Source organism: Pipistrellus hanaki (assembly GCF_964339955.1).
Source record: "Pipistrellus hanaki genome assembly, chromosome: 2".
Lineage (NCBI taxonomy): Eukaryota > Metazoa > Chordata > Mammalia > Chiroptera > Vespertilionidae > Pipistrellus > Pipistrellus hanaki.
Window position 1 is genome coordinate 126,654,829 of NC_140504.1, and position 21,132 is coordinate 126,675,960.

Here is a 21,132-nt window from a genome sequence, read left to right on the forward strand (position 1 = left end):
CTATGTTTACCTTTTTCAGGAACCAAGAGTTGCTTTTTGTTTGTTTGCCTTAACAGTTTGGTTTTATTTTCAAACACAGGAAGCTCTTACTCCTCATAAATGTATTCCTCACATCATTGTCCGGGGTCTCGTGCGCATTCGGTGTGTTCAGGAAGTGGAGAGGATCCTTTACTTTATGACGAGAAAAGGTCTCATCAACACAGGAGTTCTCAGCATCGGCACTGACCAGCGTCTTCTTCCTAAAGATTACCACAGTGTAGGTGACCAGCTCTAGCAATAACTCCCCTCGGTCAGGATAAAGGCCAGCACATTGTTGATGATACTAGCAAAAGTCACACTATCGCCATAAAAATTGTAAAATAAGACTTGCTGGAGTATGTGTTTCCCGGGAGAGGATTCTGTTTCCCTAGACTATAGAAAAGAGGAAGGGATTGCTTAAGAAAAGTACTACAGTATTCTTTAGGAAAATAACTTTCTGCTAAGGGCATCAAAAAAATGTAGATGAGCCAACATTGCTTGGTAGTTAGCACCTTCCAGAACAACTAAAACAGTACACTGTTTTCATTGCTCTAATTAGATTTTTAAAAATTTATCTTTATTGTTGAAAGTATGACAGATGTCCCTTTTTGCCCCTAGAGATGCCCCTTCCCCCCAACCCCCGCAGGCCTTCACCACACTATTGTCTGTGTCCATGGGTAATGCATATATGCATATAAATTCTTTGGTTAATCTATCCCTACCCCCTTCCCTCAGAGATTTGTTTCTTCCATGCTTCTATGACTCTGGATCTATTTTGTTCATCAGTATATTTTTTCCATCAGATTCCACATATGAATTAGATCATGTGATACTTCTTTCTCTGACTCTTATTTCACTTAGCATAACATTGTTCCTTTTTTTTTTTTTTTTTTTTTTTAAAGAAATCAGTCATCGTTATCGGGGCTGGTCCAGCAGGATTAGCAGCTGCTAGGCAACTGCATAACTTTGGAATTAAGGTGAGATTTTTGGCTCATGGAGGTGGAAACAGATGGTTAACTGCTCCTCTGGTCCAGATTTTCTAAGACTTAGAAACCACTTCCTGATTTTAGCAAAGAATGCTGAGTACATGATATCTTTATGTCTTTACACTCGATCCAAGAAAAGATACAAAATTTGAAGTTAGTTTAATTAGAGAAAAGTAGAGGAAGATAGAAATTCCCACAGCTTTAAGAAGTTTTAGACTATTGAGCAACCCAGAAGAGATTTTAAGTTGGGGTTATTGGGAAAAATCCTTTATTCCTGCAATAGTTTGAGACAACAGATAACAGTTTGGAAATTCACTGTTTCTTTTATAAAAGTTTCTGAAATACCCAGTTACATTTTTTTAATGCAAATTAAAGGGACCCTGTGAATCTTATATCCTGAGAAACAAAAATCTTTGCTTTTGGAAGCAAGATTGAATTACTTAATCCATTGTTGAGACAGAATTACATGACTTTTGAAGTACTGTACATATTTGGGGTTGCCTGTTTCCCCAAGGTGGGATATTATTTTTTCCCCCTCTGGTATATTGCTTTATTCCAGTTGTTCAAAATTAGCCAAAATAGAAACTAATACAAAAACCATTTGTGCAGTTCAATGTCTAATTTGTATTAGGGTCACTCAAATTAACCTTAGGTTTCTGTGACTTCCGAAATCTGACACATATCTCCCTTTTAAAAACTTATTTTGCAAAGTCTTTGGTTTTCACTTAAACCATATGTGAAAATTAATTTGGTAAAATTGAGTTAGTCTTTTTGCTCTTCTCCATCTTGCTAGAAGAAATGACGACTTCTTTTTTCACAAAATCTTCTCTGATGGAGGTTTCAGGGACAAGAAAAGCTTTTTGTAGCTGTGCCTGAGAGAGGTTTTCTTCTTGTTTGAATGGAGGACCTAAGTCTTGAATTACATTGTGTTGCTGACAAAGTAGAAGTACCTGAGTTGGATTTATAGGATGCTTGTTTGCATTTGCAAGTATTTTCTTAGAGCTATTACAATACGAGGCTTTTTAATTGATTATTTCAGTGTTAGATGTTGGGGCCAAGGTTTCTTGTTTGCTTTTATTTGGGAAACCTACAGATTATGTTACAGGGGAGTTATTACAATCCAGAGTCTTTAATGTTCAAAATCTCCTCTTGAACCTAGTTTCTAATAGTGCTTTTTAATTTATGAAATATTATTTAGTAAAAGCTTTACAGTTGCATTTCATGTGCTAGTTCATCAGATCTTATCATTATGGGATTTGAGGGAATAATTTGAAAATTTCACAAACAGACTGACCACTCACCCACTCGTCATTAGAATCTGTGTTACAGCCACTTGGGCTTCTGTTTACACTGCTTTCTCTTCAAAGTCATTTCTCTAATAATGTAATAAAAAAAAATTAACCAAATATGGGACTTACTTATCAATGTATTATTCTACATTGATAGTAGTGCATTTGATAAGACTATTCTATCTTACTTAGCTTCCCCAATTGTCTGTCTCTTTAGGTGACTGTGCTGGAAGCCAAAGACAGAATTGGAGGCCGAGTGTGGGATGATAAATCTTTTAAAGGCGTCACAGTGGGAAGAGGAGCCCAGATCGTCAATGGCTGTATTAACAACCCAGTAGCACTCATGTGTGAACAAGTGGGTTTCTTTAAGATTTGTATTGTAGATAAAGAAAAGAAGAAGTTCTCAGTTTGCTTCTGTGTAGTAGTAATGTGTTTTTTAAGTAATAGGTAACAACTCCAGAATGACTTCTAAAGTCAGGTATAGCGCTGCCTCCATGAGAAGGTGCTACCAGAGGACTTAGAATATTTTTTTCTTTCTCTAAGATCTTTAATTATATTTGTGTGTTATTTGCCGGCCACTGGATTACCTTGTGGTTTTAGGATTGCCAGATTAAGCAAATAATAATGCAGGATTCCCTATTAAATTCAGATAAATAACAAATATTTTTTTAGTATAAGTTTGTCTCAGCTGTTACACAGGGTATTTTGCATGCAATATTTGGGACATACTTATACATACAAATATAAATATATATATATATATATATATATATATATATATATATATATATATATATATATATATAAAATTTGGTGTTTATCTGAGAGCTTTCATTGGACATCCTACCTTTTACTGAGCATGCCTGCATAGTTTCTTTGAAGACCTGGTAGGTCCAAGGTTTTTCCTAAAATATTTATTGATGGTAAAATCAATTCTACCCCCTGTGAGTGATTGTGTGTTTGTGTGCTCATTTATATGAGAGTCCACAGAGGAGGTAGGATGCCAGAGCGAAGAGAGGCGGGCGGTGCACAGCTGCAGCAGCAGCAGCACTGATAAACCTTGGCTGACAGGCCGGACAGTGCCTGGCACAGAAGCTGCTGCTGTCCCCCTCGCATTCTCATAAAATGAGGCCTCGTAGACGTCATGCTATTTTTCCCCACTGCCTGCCTTTGCTGCCATTTTCGGTTAAGCATATTTAGCATTATCTTTGGGAGGTACTAGGCCGTTTTCTCCACGAGAGCTCTGTCTATAATTTCAGCTTAGAATATGTACATATTTTTTCCAGGGAAAAATTTTCACCTTCTTATTCTTATTATTTTGAAGCTTGGCATCAGCATGCATAAGTTTGGAGAAAGATGTGACTTAATTCAGGAAGGTGGAAGAATTACTGACCCCACTATTGACAAGCGCATGGATTTTCATTTTAATGCTCTCTTGGATGTTGTCTCTGAGTGGAGGAAGGATAAGACTCAGCTCCAAGATGTCCCTTTAGGAGGTATGGGGAGAATGGTGTTCTGATTGTTCCTCTGAGTCTCATTCTAACCCAGCTTGGTCAGCAGTAGTACCATTCAGCCATGAGGTTCATGGTGCAATAAGAATAGTCTTTCAAAGCATTCATTTTGGACAGATGAGTTCCCCCAACTGGTCTGCAGAGGGAGCAGAACTTGCTCAGGGACTGTTAGCTGCCTGTGTGTGCACCCACACAAATCTTACTTGACACAAAAGCTGGTGTTTAAAAAAAATGATGTGAACGTTTAATTTTCATTTTCCCAGAGGTACTTCCTTTTAAGCAAAGTGTCGTAAGCCCTATGTGAATAAAGAGTCACATAATGTCCTTTCTAGGTAAGCGTTTCTGTACGCCAGGATTTCCTTTCCTTTTGGGGCGCAGTAGGTTCAGTATATTGTTTAAGAATGCAAGAATGTGTGTTATAATTTAATAATTTCCAAATGCTTTAAAAAAATAAGTCTTTATTGATCTCAGAGAGAGGAAGGGGAAGGGGAGAGACATAGAAACATCAGTGATGAGAATTGTTGGTCAGCTGCCTCTCGCCATCTCCTGCTGGGGATCAAGTGTGCAACCCGGGCATGTGCTGTGACGGATTCGAACTGTGACCTCCTCGTTCATGGGTCGACACAGCCACTGAGCCATACCAATTGGACTACTTCAAACTCTTTAGCTTTGGCCCTACATAGACAGCATTCATCACAATTCTTTAGAAAACTTGACTGTGTATCATGACTCATTTCCATGAAGGTACTAGCTGAGATTTTACTCTATTGCTTCTTAAGTTGATATTTACTTAACCTACAGTTTTATGACCTAGTGAATTCACGTGTCGTTTTTGGAAGCAATTCGGAGTTTCTTAAAGTTTGAACATTTGAACTGTTTTTAGGATTTATTTTTCTGCTTTTTTAAAAATATTTTTATTTATTGTTGAAAGCATTTAGACTGTTAATTTGCTTCAACTATATGTTTCTTTGTGAGGATTTTTAGTTCCTCATTCTGGTATTGGTCTCTGTTTGGGGTAACTTCTCAGAAGCAGGGCAGGCTGTCTCCTGTTGTTTAGCCGCCCTCCCCTGAGACTGACCCGCACCTTGATCGCCTAGGTGAGTGCTGATAGACCATAACAGAATGTTTTCAGAAACTTACTGGGATCAACAGGGGCTGTTTCATTTTATGCCGTAGTGTCCAGACCAAGTGGCGAGTGGTTGAATTTTCTGGGATTGAGGATAGTTATGAGGCTAACTTTCAGGGAGTTCTCAGGATTTGGTATTGGTTTTCACATGTGAGGTGGTCGCTGGACGGCATTTTCTTTAGACTTCTTTCAGTGTCAGCAAGTAAAAATGTAATAATGTAGCTTTGTGTTGGCCTTACTTAAAATAAGGGAGGGTTAGCAATACTTACTGTGTAAGTAGTTGTTTTATAATATATTTTTTGAAAAGCTTGAATAATGCACACATCTCTATATAAGGTTAATTATATCCTGCTAGTAGCATCTCAGCTTAGATCTTTATTAGCACTTAGCTGAAAAAAAATCTTACCTTTATAAAAGAGTAATATGTAAATTGACCACACACCCACAAGCCACGCCCACCAGCCATGCCCACTCCACTACACCTACAAGCCATGCCCACTAGCCATGCCCACCAGCCAATCAGAACGAGTATGCAAATTAACCCCAACCAAGATAGCTGTGGCCACAGAGAGCAGGAGGGAGGCTTGGGTTTCCCAGGCAATGGAAGAAGCCAAGCTTTCCACCCGCCCTAGCCGGCCTAAACCTCTACCCAGGCTATAAAGTTTCAATTATTGAAGGTAAACAAATCCAAACAGAAATGGCGGCAGCCACCGAGTAAGCAAAAGGCTTGGCTCTGCTCCAGGCCACAAAGTTTCAATTGTAGAAGGTAAATACATTCCAGATACCAGGGCCTCCACTTGGGTTGCCTGGGCATGTGGCTGGCCTGCAAACCACCACAGGCCCCTCACCAAGGCCGCCTCGTGCTCCAAGGGAACCCCCACCCATCAGGGCAAACCAGCTGGCCCCCACCCATGCATCAGGCATCTATCCTATCTAATAAAAGAGTAATATGCAGATTGACCATCACTCCAATACACAAGATGTTTGCCCCCACGTGGTCAAAGATTCTGCCCCCATGTGGACACAGATGACCACCACAAGATGGCCAGCAGGGGAGGGCAATTGGGAGGGACCAGGCCTGCAAGGGAGGGCAGTTGGGGGTGATCAACCCTGCAGGGGAAGGCAGTTAGGGGTGACCAGGCTGGCAGAGGAGGGAAGTTGGGGGCAAACAGGCTGGCAGGGGAGCACCTAGACATCAATCAGGCTGGCAGGGGAGTGGTTAGGGGTGATCAGGCTGGCAGGCAGAAGCAGTTAGGGGCAATAAGAATGGCAGTTAGGCAAGCAGTTGGGAGTCAGCAGTTCTGGATTTGTGAGAGGGATGTCTGACTGCCCATTTAAGCCTGATCCCCACCGGGAAGATGGGCCTAAAGGGGCAGTTGGACATCCCTCGAGGGGTCCCAGATTGGAGAGGGTGCAGACTGGGCTGAGGGACACCTCTCCCCCCCCTCCTCCCCCCCGCATGAATTTTGTGCACCGGGCCTCTAGTGTATGTATGTATGTATGTATGTATGTGTGTGTGTGTGTGTGTATATATATATATATATATATATATATATATATATATATAAATATTAGGAAGTTAGTTAATTTCACAAAGCATGTTACTAAAGCTTTTAGATAGTATTTACATAAAAGTTGCGTTTAGACTTTTCTCAACCTATTTATACTTAATTTTGTATATTGTTCCAACAATCTTGGTTCTTGGCCTCTACAGCACCTAAGGAAAATAGGAACAACAGGAGGCAGAAATGGGATTGCTACAGATGGTTCTGAAAGTGATTTTTTAAAAAAAGCACCTGGTGGTCTATGGCCAACAGCCTGGCACAAATCCAGAGGTGCCGTGGCATCCCCATGTCACAATCTAGTGGGAGAACGGAAATTTTGAATGAGAATCTTGAGTTGTCTAGAAAACAAAAAAGTCGACTGGCACTCAGTTCTGTCGCTAGTCAAGCAAGTTCGCAGTGCTCCATAGAAGCTGTGTGTCTGCAGTGTGTGCCTTGCATGGTCATCTCCCCAGGAAGGGGATGGAGAAGTGACTGGGCCTAAGATTCTTACAATTTGTCAGTCGTGAGTCTCTCCCACCCCCCCAGAGAGGAGTCCAAGACGGAATGGCTTCACAGTGCTGTGTGTGTGTAGTTGTAAGTTCCAGTTGAGTGAGATAGTTAAGTGCCTGGGGTTAGATAAGACGCGATTTCTGAGGCGTGCAGAGTCCCTGCCGCTGGCCTGGGAGCGGACGGGGTAGGGAGCTATGGTGAGGGTTACAGTCCAGGCCCTGCAGGGCCAGGAAGAGATTCTGTAGCAGAGCCTGTGAGTGGGCAGGTGGTGGTGCTGAGTTTGGGAAGGCTAAAAACGTGCTGGCACAGTTTGGCTGTGGGTTTTGGGTTTATTACTCAGGCAGCAAGGACCAGTAATTCAAGGTGCTGAGGCAGAGGGCTGATGTGATGGCAGTTCATGGTGAAGTGTTGTTACTGCGGAGAGAACATCGCCAATGGCCAGTGCATCACAGATCCTCCAGCTGAGGCGAGACGTTGTAAAAACTCGATTTGAAGGTGATGGCAATGTGACCAGAAGGCTTGGGCATCCTCTCTGAGTGTCCTGCCATGCTTTTCTGTATCTTGGGCAAAAGAAGAAACCACTTCTCAGCTGAGCAGAAATGAGACGTGGTTGGAGATACAGAACCTACATAGCTTTGTTCCCTGTTAAGATGCACTTTTCCTTCCCGAGAGAAGCCAACCTCATCCAGACGTCCTTTCCCTGCGTTGGCTCAGGAAAGGGATTCCGAAGTTTTGGGTTTTGTGGGTTGAAGGAGGTTGAGAGCAAAAGGTAAGGCGTTCGAGAACGCTGCTGAAGCTGTTTTCTCCGCTTTGGCCCACCCCCGTTTCAGAGAAGATCGAGGAGATCTACAAAGCTTTCATCAAGGAGTCCGGCATCCACTTCAGTGAGCTGGAGGAGCAGGTGCTGCAGTTCCACCTCAGCAACCTGGAGTACGCCTGTGGCAGCAACCTCCACCAGGTGGGCTGGCCCCGCGCGCCTCGGGGTGCTTGTTTTGTGCATACTTTATGTCATCTCAGTATCCAGCCTGGGCTGCTTTGGATAAACAGGAAACAATGGTTTTGCTGCAACAGTCAAGATAAATTTTCTTTTAAAAAGTTCGAAAACCATGATTTCAGAACATATTAATGACCTCACAGTGGTTTTGGGGGGGAAAAAATTTCCCCCCCCCAATAATGCCTGTGAAGAAGCTCAGTGTGTAACCCTAACACAGGGGGGCTGCTGGGCTGAAGTGGGGAGGGCCTGTGTGTTCGCCCCTCCTCCCGTGTTCAGCGAGGCCTCTGGGGCGTTCTGTGGAACCTTGTCTGAAAACACTGCTCCCAAAAGACCCAGAAAGAGTGTCCTTGCAGTGATGGTCTGTTTATTTTGCTAAAATAAATTTAAACTTGCCTAATTTATTTAACTAACCGTGATTTTGACACTTAAATATTCTATATTTTGAATAGTGACTCCACGGATGGCCCCTGACCGAATTGTCCTCTTTGGGACCTCTTCATGTTCATTTGATTCTTCGTGGTGATTGGAATAGCACTGTTTTCCAAAATCATGCTGCATTTCAACCTCTGTAGAGTTTCCATGTTGAAGACCTATAGTTGGTATATTTTTATATGGAGTTGATCAAATGCAGTTTAGTCTCATAGAATTCCCCTTTTCTGGGGTTGTTGATTTTATTTTTAATGAGGAGTGGTACCCACACCCAAATCATGTCTATCTTTTGTAGCTTTCCTGTGCACTGGTGAGCAGTTTCCTTCCCCAGCAGGGGATTCACCTGGGTTGGCCTTTGTGTCCCCTCCCTCCATCGTGTTTTTGCCCTATTCACGACAGCCCTGCCCTCCTATCTCAAGTGGCTTTTCTCATCTTGGAGTTCTTTCTTGTCCCTTCCGTGCAGCCTCAAGAGGAGGTGGGAACCCCTCTTCTGTTCCCAGCCTCTCCTATTGTTTCCCAGGTGTCTGCTCGCTCCTGGGACCACAACGAGTTCTTTGCCCAGTTTGCTGGTGACCATACTCTCCTAACTCCTGGCTATTCCGTCATCATTGAAAAACTGGCTGAAGGACTAGATATTCGGCTCAAATCTCCGGTGAGTACGACAGCTCTGGCTTGGCCTTAGTCTTGGAGGATGTGAAGTTTGGGGCACGTGGTTGACACAGGAGACAGGGACTTGCAGTGACTGTCAGTCGGTGCCTCCACGTATTTCTGGGATACGCTCCTAGTGCCGTCCATGTCAGTTGTGTAGTTGCTACTGTTTGGGAACAATAGTAGCGCAGATGCATTTTCATTAATAATAAAGTGTCCAAGTTGCTCACTACATTCCTGACCCAAAGCAGTTATTTTCACTTTAAAGCTTTCCTTTTAAATCTTTGCCCCTGTGCATGTGTATTACACATTCTCATAAAGGCAAATATTACACTACATTAAAGGTTTGACACATTTTGACATAGTGTTTATGAATTTTAATGGCTGAGCGGTAGTTCCCTGAAATAGGCTGTCACTGTTGTTTCCATCTCTGAATGCCAGGAATGATTTCCCATTGCCTCGGAGACAAACGCACATACTACAAGAACTGGGAAGGGTCCTGGGTCATGTGGTTCCATGATGCTTTTCTGTTTTGCTTGAGCAGGTACAGAAGGTTGATTATTCTGGAGATGAAGTACAAGTTACCACGACAGATGGGACAGCATACACAGCACAGAAGGTAAGTGCTAGCATCTTTCTAGGTGTTTCAGGGGCTTGGCAGTAAGTGAAAGATGTCTTTTCTACCAAGAAGTTGGCCTTTGGCAACCTGCCTGGAGCCTTGTTTGATTTCTGAAGAGTTTTATATGTCCACTTAATTGTGTGGTGAATATGCAAATCTGATTTAACTAATCTAACACTGTACAGATTCATGCAGATAGAATTCTGATTAGTGTTTCTTAAACTGGGTTCTGTGGTACAATAGTACTGGTAATTGCACAAGAAAAATAAGTTCTTTGGCCACGTAAGTTTGGAAAGTATTGTCTGCTACAGTTCAGTTTTAGGGCTAAAAAGCATATTAAAGATTCTGAAAGGTCCTGCATTCAAAAAAACCTATTTTACTTTAATTCAGTGTTTTCCATGTTGGTAGGGCTTTTTATTGTTCTTTGTTTTATCATGGAACCATTTTTTCAAAATCAAGAAGGATCTGTGTTTTCATTTCGAAACTGCAGTTGTACTTTTATACCGTGTTTCCCCGAAAATAAGACATCCTCCAAAAATAAGACGTAGCACATGGAAAGATAAGACATCCCCTGAAAATAAGACCTAGCGCAACTTTGGGAGAAAAAATTAATGTAAGACACTGTTTCGGGGAAATGGTATTATTTGAATTCTTTGTAAACCACTTATGTAGGTGGACAGTGTAAAGTGCTGTAATGTAATATGTGAAATCACAGAGATTTCTGTAGTGTTGGAGAACAAAGTGCTTACTTGGAGTGGAGGGGGACTAATAAACTCATAAGTGTACTTAAACTTAGTTATGTCTGAAATGATTACCAAAAAGTACAATTGATAGACTATCACCTAGCTATGTTTTATACCTTTCAATTATCTAAAAGTATTTTACAGTCCTTGATAGTCACATACAAATAAAGGACTGCATGTCAAATGGAAGGACGAGGTCTGAGTCCAGGGGATGGGCTCCTGCCTTTACCCAGCTGGGTAGTTAGCAGTGGTGCTACAGACTTGGGACTGAGAGTGGTTTTCAGTCCTGGCTGCACATTGGAATCACCTGAAAGGAGCCTGAAAAGAAAGGCTGCAATGGCCGGCTGGCGGTTCAGTGGTTGAGCATCGACCTATGAATCAGGAGGTCAGGGTTTGATCCCCAGTAGGGGGCAGCCTATCAGTGATTCTCTCTCATTATTGATGTTTATATCTCCCCCTTCCTCTCTGAAATCAATAAAAATATGTTTGTGGTTTTTTGTTGTTTTAAAGAAAAGCTGCAAAACCTGACCCTGCAGGGACTTTCACTGAAATGGTCTGATTGTGTTTGTAATGCTCCCTAAGTGATTATAACATGCAGCCAGAGTGGAGCACCCTGGGCCACAGTGTTCGTATCTGTGAGCCCAGAGAGAATCGGGCTAATCTATCAAGTTCTACCTAATGGTAATTAAAAAAATAAAATAAAATAAAAATCTTCTTTAAATTTGCAAGTCAGCCAATACTTCATCCTTTGGTATTTCGTAACTTGGCCTTTTGGCATCTAGGATCACATGCTAGTTAGACTAGCCCTGCTGGGCTCCTCTGCTGACCCTGATCAGGCATGCTAGCTCGGCTTTCTTTGTGTTCTGGCTCTCCAGGGATATGAGGCATAGTTTCAGTCTGCCTTTCAAAGCCTGCCCTGAAGGTTGAAAGCAAATATTTATGGTTGTCAGCACACATCACATGGTTTGAATGGGAAGTTTTCCCAGTTTATAAGTGAAAGATTTCCCACCCAACAGGATGCACAGATAAAACATTTGATAAACTGTAATTCAATCTAGGCTGCTTCTACTGATAATCTAGCTTTATTCATTACCAGGGTCTGTTCATATCTTGTGCCTATTAACACACATTTCTGTGCTTTGAAAGCTTTTTTGTTAAGAAAGCCTCTAGACCTTATATTCTTGTAGTTTTATTTATATATCCAAAATCCCAGGGAGAACTCTGAATTTCCTGTGATCATGGAGTTTGGATTTCAAGCCAAATACACTAAATCTTTGATGAAGGCCATGGTAGATATAGTGCTTGGCATTCAGCTTCATTCCACTCCCATCTCCTGTTATCTTGCACTGTAGATGATGGAAAGTCAGCGAGTGGCATGCACATACACACACACACACACACACACACACACACACACACACAGAGTTTCCCAGATTCCTTTGCAGCCGAGGCTCTCAATAAGAAATGGTTTGGTCATACAAATGCACCTGTATGATTTGGAAGGTATAGTCTGGCTTTTACTTCACTTCCATAAGTCATTAGAGACCCTGCAATAAATTGCTTTCTCTTTTTAAAAAATGTCATGTGGTTTTACATGATTATAATAATCTTTAGTGTTTGTGAGTGCTTTATCATTTATGAAGCATATGGATGTATATTGTAAGGGTTTTTGTTTGAAGCGTGACCCCAGTCTGTTGAGGTTAGGAGGGCAGGTATTAGCTTGGCCACACATTAGAAATGTCAGGAATGATACCCTAGTCGAGTTCTCCTCACTCCACATTAGGCACATTTCTTCTTACAGCACTGCTTTTCAGGGTTGGGATCTGCTGACTGTTCTGAGCCTGGGGTTATTGTAAATCATCAAGTCCTTTCCGCAAGTTCCTCCACTGGGTGCCATGTCTGCTCAGCCACGCACCCTGTGCGGTGACAACCCTCGAGTGTACATGGCAGCCCTTGGTCTTATGAGTGTAACAGCCTGGGATGTTGACTAGCTGATGCCTGGCAGTAGAGAGGAATGTTCTGATTTTCCTTGGAGAGTTGTAGGGGCATGAGGTCCAGTTGCTGCTTGCGTTTTAACTGTTAATTATTCCCCACAGGCGTTAGTCACTGTCCCACTGGCCTTACTTCAGAAAGGCGCCCTTCAGTTTAATCCTCCGCTGTCCGACAAGAAGATGAAGGCCATCAACAGCTTAGGCGCAGGCATCATTGAAAAGGTGGTTACTTAAGTGTAATCCTAAACCAGAACCACAGAGATTAATGCCGATGACAGGAGTTCCTTAGATTCTGGTATTGAGAAGTAGTGGGTAATTTTTGTGTCCCAGTAAAATTTGAAGCTTTCCTTTTCATTTGAGTAATTGTTCCTCCAGAATACAAAAGGACATTATGAAAAGACTAGAGTCTTGGTGCATGAAATTCATGCACGGGGGTTGTGTCCCTCAGTCGAGCCTGCACCCTCTCCAATCTGGGACATCCCTCTTACAATCCAGAACTGCTGGCTCCCAACTGCACGCCTGCCTGCCTGCCTGCCTGATTGCCCCTAACTGCTTCTGCCTGCCAGCCTGATCACCCCCTAACCACTCCCCTGCCAACCTGATTGACACCTAACTGCCCCGCTACTGGCCCGATTGCCCCTAACTGCCCTCCCTGCCAACCTAGTCGCCCCTAACTGCTCTCCCCTGGTGGCCTGGTTACCCCCAACTGCCTTCTCCTGCAGGCCTGGTCAACTCCAACTTCCCTCCCCTGCAGGCCAGGGTCTCCCCACCCCCAACTAACCTTCCCTGCAGGCCTGGTCCCTCCTAACAGCCCTTCCCTGCTGGCCTGATCCCACCCACCACTACCCTCCCCTGCCAGCCATCTTGTGGTGGCCATCTTGTGTCCACATGGGGGCTGCCATCTTTGACCATATTGGGGCAGCCATCTTGTTTATTGGAGTGATGGTCAATTTGCATGTTACTCTTTTATTAGATAGGATAAGGAGAGCTAGCTGAGGTTTGTGAATTTTAACCTCAGGAGGATGAATCTTGTTATTCATAATTCGAACTTGGTATATAAGTAAGTACTTTTTTTCTGCTTTCCCACATTTGCCCTCCATTAATTAGCCCCAAAGAGGAGGATTTTTTTCCTCTCTGCCTTTAAAATCTCTTTCAGTGGAATCGGTCAGTGCTGCAGCAGGTATTGCAGACCTATACCTATGAGGAGTCAGAATGTATTTTATGGACATAAGCCTCAAGGCCATGTCTCGGGGTGCTTTGCATTTTAGTTTAGCCTAGAGGCTGTCAGTGAGGGACATAAAAGGCCAGATGCTCATGGAAAGAAGAAAGGAGGTGGGAGAATGTAAGGGAGTAGTGAGGGTTTTTTGAATGTAGTGTTAGCTACGAGCCATAGGTTACTTCTTAGAGATTGCTGTATTTTTGATTCAAGAAACTCTTAGCCATCTTCCTCCTGCTCACTTTTCAGATTGCCTTGCAATTTCCTTATCGATTTTGGGACAGTAAAGTTCAAGGAGCGGACTTTTTCGGGCATGTTCCTCCTAGTGCCAGCAAGCGAGGGCTTTTTGCTGTGTTCTATGACATGGATCCCCAGGTAAAGTTATTGGTGAAGTATGGTTTGAATTCCCTTATCACAGTTTAAAATCTGCTGTGGTAATTATTTACATATCAAGCTCGGAAACTAATGACATTATGGACACTCTGGATATTTGTTTATATTCTGGGAGGATCCTTGGACTGGGACGTTTTCCTGTAGGAGAGGAGCCCCAATATCCGCCATATTTTCTCAAAGTACTAATGTTCCTGCCTGGGAAATGAGTTAGTCACTTGTGGAAACTGTTACTTCAGGCTGATGGGGGAACTCCTCAGGGAGAGGCCACAGCAGCACAGCAATGAGTGGTGCTTGGAGAGCACTCTCCACTGGTCCCCCAGTGGTGCTGTGAAGGGTGAGATGTGATTGGCCCGGGTGAAGGCAGGTCTCCATGCCAGTAGATATGATTGGTGGGCATCAAAAAGGGGAGGGCATACTCACCACTTGAAATGTATGGCAGTGCTGACGTCAGGCAAAAGAATCCCAGTTGTTTCTTTTCTGTCTCCATTGCAAGAAACATCTTAAAAGGTTTCTCATCAGAGCCCAGGGCAAATTTTCTTTACCATTTGAGAGAGTTATTTCCATTTTTTATCCATAGCCTTTCCTACACAACCTTGTAACACTTCTAAAACAAGTTCGTATCAGGGAAAAGCCAAGAGAACCCTGAATTTGATACTTACACTGCTGCTTGAGTCTCTTCAGCAGGGAACAATAACAAAGTGCATAGGTGAATAACGAGTTCTTGTGAGGAAAACAGATTGTCCCCTTTATAGGGGCCAGTAGGAAATAATGAAATTTTATTGGTGAGAGTGACGCCATTTCTTTTGAACTGAACATTTTACCAAAGCAGAAGGTGTAAACTGCTTTTCCCTTTCGTGCGTCCAGAAGAAGCACAGCGTGCTGATGTCGGTGATTGCTGGGGAGGCGGTGGCCTCCCTGCGGAGCCTGGACGACAAGCAGGTGCTGCAGCAGTGCATGGCCACGCTCCGGGAGCTGTTCAAGGAGCAGGTCAGAGACCCCTGCCCTCCTGTGCGGTGGAGCCAGAGCAAGCCGTCGCTGCCAGGCGAAAGGAATCAAGGCCGTGGGCCCCGTTATTCTCTCTTCCGATATTCAACTGTCCACCCAAGTTCTCCTGCATTAGTGTGTTAGGGCTGCCATAACGGAATACCATGGCCTGGGTGGATTGAACATGGAGGTTTGTTTTCTGACCATTCTGGAAGCTAGAAGTCCAGGACCAGGGTGTCGCCAGGTTTGGTTGCCTTGAGGCTTCTCTCTGTGGCTGACAGGTGCTGCTTTCTTGCTGTGACCTCTCATGGCTGCCTCTCTGTGTTCTCTTAAGAACAGTAATCATGTTGGACTAAGGCCCACCCCAACGACCCCATTTTAATGTCTCATTACATCATTAAAGGCTCTTTCTCAAATTTAGTCACGTTATCAATTAGTGGGGATTAGGACTTCAATATTAGCAGACACAAATGTAGCTCATAACAGTACATAATCCCTCTTACACTATTATCTTCCTTCCCTTTCCCTCACATCATGCACACCCCCTTTCTTTCCTAAGGATGTAAAAGGCTCAGGATTTCCCGTAGAGTCTGCATTTACCCAAACCCCAGTAGTCTTTGGCAACAACTTCCGTTTTAAAGGGACATTGTCCAAAATTTTCTCGTACCCCACATGTGTAGCTAGTCTCTTTTTCGTCTTCTCTCAAAGGAGATGGGATACTTTTTTATTTGCCAACTTACTAAATCTCACAGTCTCAGGAGATTTATAAATGGTGTGGCTTGCATCTTTTTCATTTAAAGGAACAGAAGTCAAAAGAAGTGAAATGACTCAGAAGTTACATAAATTAGGGAGAGGCACGAGGGGTGTTAACTTATGCATGATGTGATTGTATTTCACTGTAGTCTCTAGCTATGTGTCTTTGTCCAAAATTTGTTTTCAAATTAGTTATTCAGAACTAAGGATATAGTTTCCATATAAATCTTTTTGATGGTGGTGGTTTTCAGAAGTCAGCCTATAAAATGATTTAAAACTTAGTGTGAAACAGATCCTAGGATAGCCTTCTGTGGAGGAGCCTGTTGAGAATTTCACCTTAAGGCCCTAGAACTCCAGTCTTCCCTTTCCGACTCTGGGCCAGAGACCCCTTTCTTTTTTAAAAAATATATTTTATTGATTTTTTTTACAGAGAGGAAGGAAGAGGGATAGAGAGCCAGAAACATCGATGAGAGAGAAACACCGATCAGCTGCCTCCTGCACACCCCCTATTGGGGATGTGCCCGCAACCCTTGACCGGAATCGAACCTGGGACCTTTCAGTCCGCAGGCCGACACTCTATCCATTGAGCCAAACCGGTTTCGGCCCTTTCTTTCTCTGTAGTACAGGCCAGGCGGTGGGAAGGGAATGCCCAAACGCTTAGCCAGTGGTGATGGCCCAGGTAGGTGGGGGAGAATGTGTGTTTGGCAGAAGGATAAAGTGAAAAGTGAGGAGATGCAAGTGGGGGTAGGTTGCAGAGCTGGGGCAAGAGGTAGAAAATAGTGCACAGATACGGGGAGCATCATACTGGGCTCAGAGGAACATACTGAGAATGGCTGTTTCAGCATGGCTACAAGGAGCTCAACTTCTAATGGGAAGGAAGACTGAATGTTTATTGTGTTGCCTCATGTCCATCTCCCTTCTTGATCCCATTTTATGATTGCTTCACATCAACACAGGAAGTCCCAGATCCCACAAAGTATTTTGTCACTCGGTGGAGCACAGACCCCTGGATCCAAATGGCATACAGTTTTGTGAAGACAGGTGGGAGCGGCGAAGCCTACGACATCATTGCTGAAGAAATACAAGGAACCCTCTTCTTTGCTGGCGAGGTGTGTATCATGATCCTGAGCCCAATTACTTTTATTTTGACTACTTTATTTTAATTAAAGTGATATATGTCCAGAGTTTAAAACCTGTGTCAAATACTGTCAAGACTTATGATGACAAACAACGGATGTCCTCTTAAAATCCTAGAGCAGTTTTTAACTCTTTCTGTTATATCTTCTGGAATTTACTTTATGTTTTAAAATATTTATATTGTCTTCTGATTTAACAAATTAGACATTATCTACTGACTTTCTATCAGGTTAAAGATTTAGCCCATTTACTCACTTTACAACATTGTTATTTCACAATGAAGTTGCTGTCAGTGTTTATGTGATATGACTAGGTAAATGTTGCTTACTGCCAAGCCAGGGTATTCATTGATTCCATTCTTACGCAGTCATAATAAGCCCCTCTCCCCCCCCCCCTTTTTTTTTTCCCACTAGCTTATTTCTTTTTTTTTTTAACTTTAAATATTTTTTAATTTTTCAGTTATGGTTGACATACAATATACACTGAGTAGCCAGATTATTATGATCTCTGAATGCATAATAATCTGGCCACTCAGTGTATATACTATCTAATAAAAGAGTAATATGCATATTGACTGTCACTCCAACACACAAGGTGGCTGCCCCCATGTGGACACAAGATGGCCACCACAAGATGGCCAGCAGGGGAAGGCAGTTGGGAGGGACCATGTCTGCAAGGGAGGGCAGTTGGGGGCAAGCAAGCCTGCAGGGGAGGGCAGTTAGGGGCAATCAGGCTGGCAGGGGAGCAGTTAGACATCAGTCAGGCTGGCAAGGGAGTGGTTAGGGGATGATCAGGCTGGCAGGCAGAAGCAATTAGGGACAATCAGGAAGGCAGGCAGGCGAGCATTTGGGAGCCAGCAGTCCTGGATTGTGAGAGGGATGTCCCAGATTGGAGAGGGTGCAGGCTGGACTGAGGATGAGCCCCCCCTCCCCCCCCCCCCCCGCACGAATTTAGTGCACCGGGCCTCTAGTGTGTGTGTGTGTGTGTGTGTGTGTGTGTGTGTTAGAGGCCTGGTGCATGAATTCATGCATGAGTGGGGAATATGGGTGGTTGGCTAGCCTGCCTACTGGTCGAACTCCTGGTCGAGGGGACAATTTGCATATTAGCCTTTTATTATATAGGATATACACCGAGTGGCCAGATTATTATGTGTTCAGAGATCATAATAATCTGGCCACTGAGTGTATATTAGTTTTAGGTATGCATCCCAGTGATTAGATATCACATAACTTACTAAAAGATCCTGATAAATTTCAAACACATTTGATATTATACACAGTTATTAGTATTATTGACTATATTCCCTATGCTGTAGTTTACATTGCCATGACTATTCTGTAACTACCAATTTGTAATTCTTAATCCCTTCACCTTTTTCAGCCATTCCCAACCCCCTCCCATCTGGCAACCATCAAAATGTTCTCTGTACCATGAGTCTGTTTCTGTTCTGCTTGTTTCTATGTTTCAGATTCAATTGTTGATAGATATATATTTATTGCTTTTTTCATATTTTTAATCTTTCTTCTTCTTCCTTTGAAAGAAGACCCTTGAACATTTCATGTAATATGGTTTGGTCGTGATAAATTCCTTTAGCTTTTTCTTGTCTGGAAAGCTCTTTAAATGTCCTTTGATTCTAAATGATAGCTTTGCTGGGTAGAATCATCTTAGTTGTAGATCCTTCTTTTCATCACTTTGCATATTTCTTGCCACTCCCTTCTGGCCTGCAAAGTTTCTGTTGACAAATCAGCTGACAGTCTTATGGGTGCTCCCTTGTAGGTAACTGTTTTTATCCTGTTGTTTTTAAGATTCTTTTTGTCTTTAACCTTTTGCATGTTATTGTGTGTGTTGTTGTTTTTTTTTTTTATTTATTTATCTTTATTATCTGAAAGTATTACAGATGTGGTTGGGTGGTGCTTCAACATGGCCTAAAGCTGTCCACCAGTTGCAGTGGCTCTGAGGCCTCCCTGGAGGTGCAAGCCTAGGTTAGCCACCTCTTATATTCTGCCTGGGGCCCCCAGCATAAGATACTAAGTGATTGGAAAATTGCTGCTACTTGTGCTGGCTTGGAGGTGTCCAGGTGAAATCAAGTTGCTAACCAAGGCCTGCTGCTGCTAGTGTGCTGGGCCTGGGGCCACTTAGCAAGAAATACTGGGCACACCAAGGCCAGATGCTGCTTGTTTGCGAAACTTTAGGAAAGTCTGAAGTATATGAGTCAAGACAGCAGTTTGTATAGAAAAGCCACTGGGAAATGCTTGAGTGGGCCTGCAATTGGGTGGGGTAGGGTCTCAGGGAATCACCAGGACAGGGCCAACAGTGTGAGCCAAGTTGATGGAGACTCGTATATGGCAGCTGTCTGCTAGCTCTCAGCGGTGGGCTCAGAAAAGGAACAATTGCTTCTGCCAGCACTTCCGTTGGGAAGAAAATGCCCCTCCAGTTCTCGCTCTAATGCCAAGCAATTCCGTTCCTCCCTTTATGTCTGCTGCTTTTCGAGCTGTTGCCCTGGTGCTGGAGCTCAGAGGAAATGAGTCTGAATAAATCTATGCATGAGCCCTTTAAGAGGAACTGCCTCTGTGTCACAGCCACAATCCCCACTGGTTTTTACTGCCAATTATTATGGGGACTTCTCTTCCTGGCACTGGAATCCCTGGCTGGGGAGCCTAGTGTAGGGCTCGGACCCCTCTCTTCTTTTTATATATCTATTTTTAACATTGTGATAAGCCACACATAACAAAATTTACTGTCTTAACTATTTAAGTGTACGGTTAAATGACATTAAATACATTCACACTGTTGTACAACGCTTACCACTATCCATATCCAGAACTTTTTCATCCTACAAAACTGAAACTCTGTCCCCAATAAATAACTCTCCTCTCCTCAGCCCCTGGCAGCTACCACTTTCTGTCTTTATGGATTTGTTCAAGGAACATCATTATATAAGTGGAATCATACAGTGCTTTTCCTTTTGTGACTGGCTTATTTCACTGAGTATAATGTCCTTAAGTTTCATCTGTGTTGTATTGTGTCAGAATGCGCTTCCTTTTTAAGACTAAATAATACTCTATTATATGTATATTAGAAGCCCGTGCACAAAATTCGTGCACGGGAAAGGGGGGGAAGGTTGTCCCTCAGCCCAGCCTGCACCCTCTCCAATTTGGGACTCCTTGAGGGATGTCTGACTGCCCATTTAGGCCCGATCCCAGTCGGACATCCCTCTCATAATCCAGGACTGCTGGCTCCCAACTGCTTGCCTGCCTGCCTTCCTGATTGCCCCTAACCACTTCTGCCTGCCAGCCTGATCACCCCCTAACCGCTCCCATGCCAGCCTGATTGATGTCTAACTACTCCCCTGCCAGCCCATTTACCCCCAACTTCCCTCCTCTGCCTGCCTGGTCACCCCTAACTGCCCTCCCCTGCAGGGTTTATCGCCTTCAACTGCCCTCCCTTGCAGGCCTGATGCCTCCCAACTGCCCTCCCTATTTGTCTGATCAACCACAACTGCCCTGCCTTGCAGGCCTGGTGCCTCCCAACTGCCCTCCCCTGCTGGCCATCTTGTGTCCACATGGGGGCAGTCATCTTTGACCACATGGGGGCAGCCATATTTTGTGTTGGAGTGATGGTCAATCTGCATATTACTCTTTTATTAGATAGGATAGAGGCCTGGTGCAGGGGTGGGGGCTAGCTGGTTCGCCCTGAAGGGTGTCTTGGATCAGGGTGGGGGTTCCCTTGGGGCATGGGCCAGCCTGAGCAAGAGGCCTGTGGTGGCCCTGGTATCAGGGATATATTTACCTTCTACAATTGAAACTTTGTAGCCTAGAGCGAAGCCAAGCCTCCTGCTTGCTCAGTGGCGGCAGCCGTTTCTGTTTGGATTTGTTTACCTTCTATAATTTAAACTTTGTAGCCTTGAGTGGAGGCTTAGGCCGGCTAGGGCAGGTGCAAAGTTTGGCTTCCTCCGTTGCCAGGGAAACGCCTCCCTCCTGCTCTCTGTGGCTGTAGCCATTTTGGCTGTTTATTTGCATACTCGCTCTGATTGGCTGGCGGGCGTGGCTTGTGGAGCAGTGATAGTTAATTTGCATATTGTTCTTTTATTAGATAGGATATCACATTTTATTTCCCCATTAATCTGTCCTGGACACCTGAGTTTCTTCTACCTTTTTAAAAAATTCTCTTATGAACAATGCTGTTGTGAACATGGGTGTACAGATATCTCTTCAAGAACCTTTCAGTTCTAAAAAAAACCA

At 43.6% G+C, this 21,132-nt stretch overlaps 1 protein-coding gene across 5 annotated transcripts in view; it reads left to right on the forward strand.

The window, feature by feature from the left end:
* Positions 1-21,132, forward strand: part of KDM1B (lysine demethylase 1B) — a 49,549-nt gene that overhangs the window by 24,699 nt on the left and 3,718 nt on the right. For 4 of the 5 annotated variants that reach the window (XM_084872771.1, XM_084872772.1, XM_084872770.1 and 1 more), the window contains 11 exons: positions 80-256; positions 921-995; positions 2,511-2,648; positions 3,618-3,789; positions 7,815-7,942; positions 8,928-9,059; positions 9,600-9,674; positions 12,514-12,630; positions 13,874-13,999; positions 14,882-15,004; positions 16,711-16,863. In XM_084872771.1, coding sequence (XP_084728897.1) covers positions 80-256; positions 921-995; positions 2,511-2,648; positions 3,618-3,789; positions 7,815-7,942; positions 8,928-9,059; positions 9,600-9,674; positions 12,514-12,630; positions 13,874-13,999; positions 14,882-15,004; positions 16,711-16,863 — 1,416 coding nt within the window. Of the gene's footprint in view, positions 1-79; positions 257-920; positions 996-2,510; positions 2,649-3,617; positions 3,790-7,814; positions 7,943-8,927; positions 9,060-9,599; positions 9,675-12,513; positions 12,631-13,873; positions 14,000-14,881; positions 15,005-16,710; positions 16,868-21,132 lie in introns of all 5 variants that reach the window. The other variant, XM_084872774.1, reaches the window with a different exon arrangement.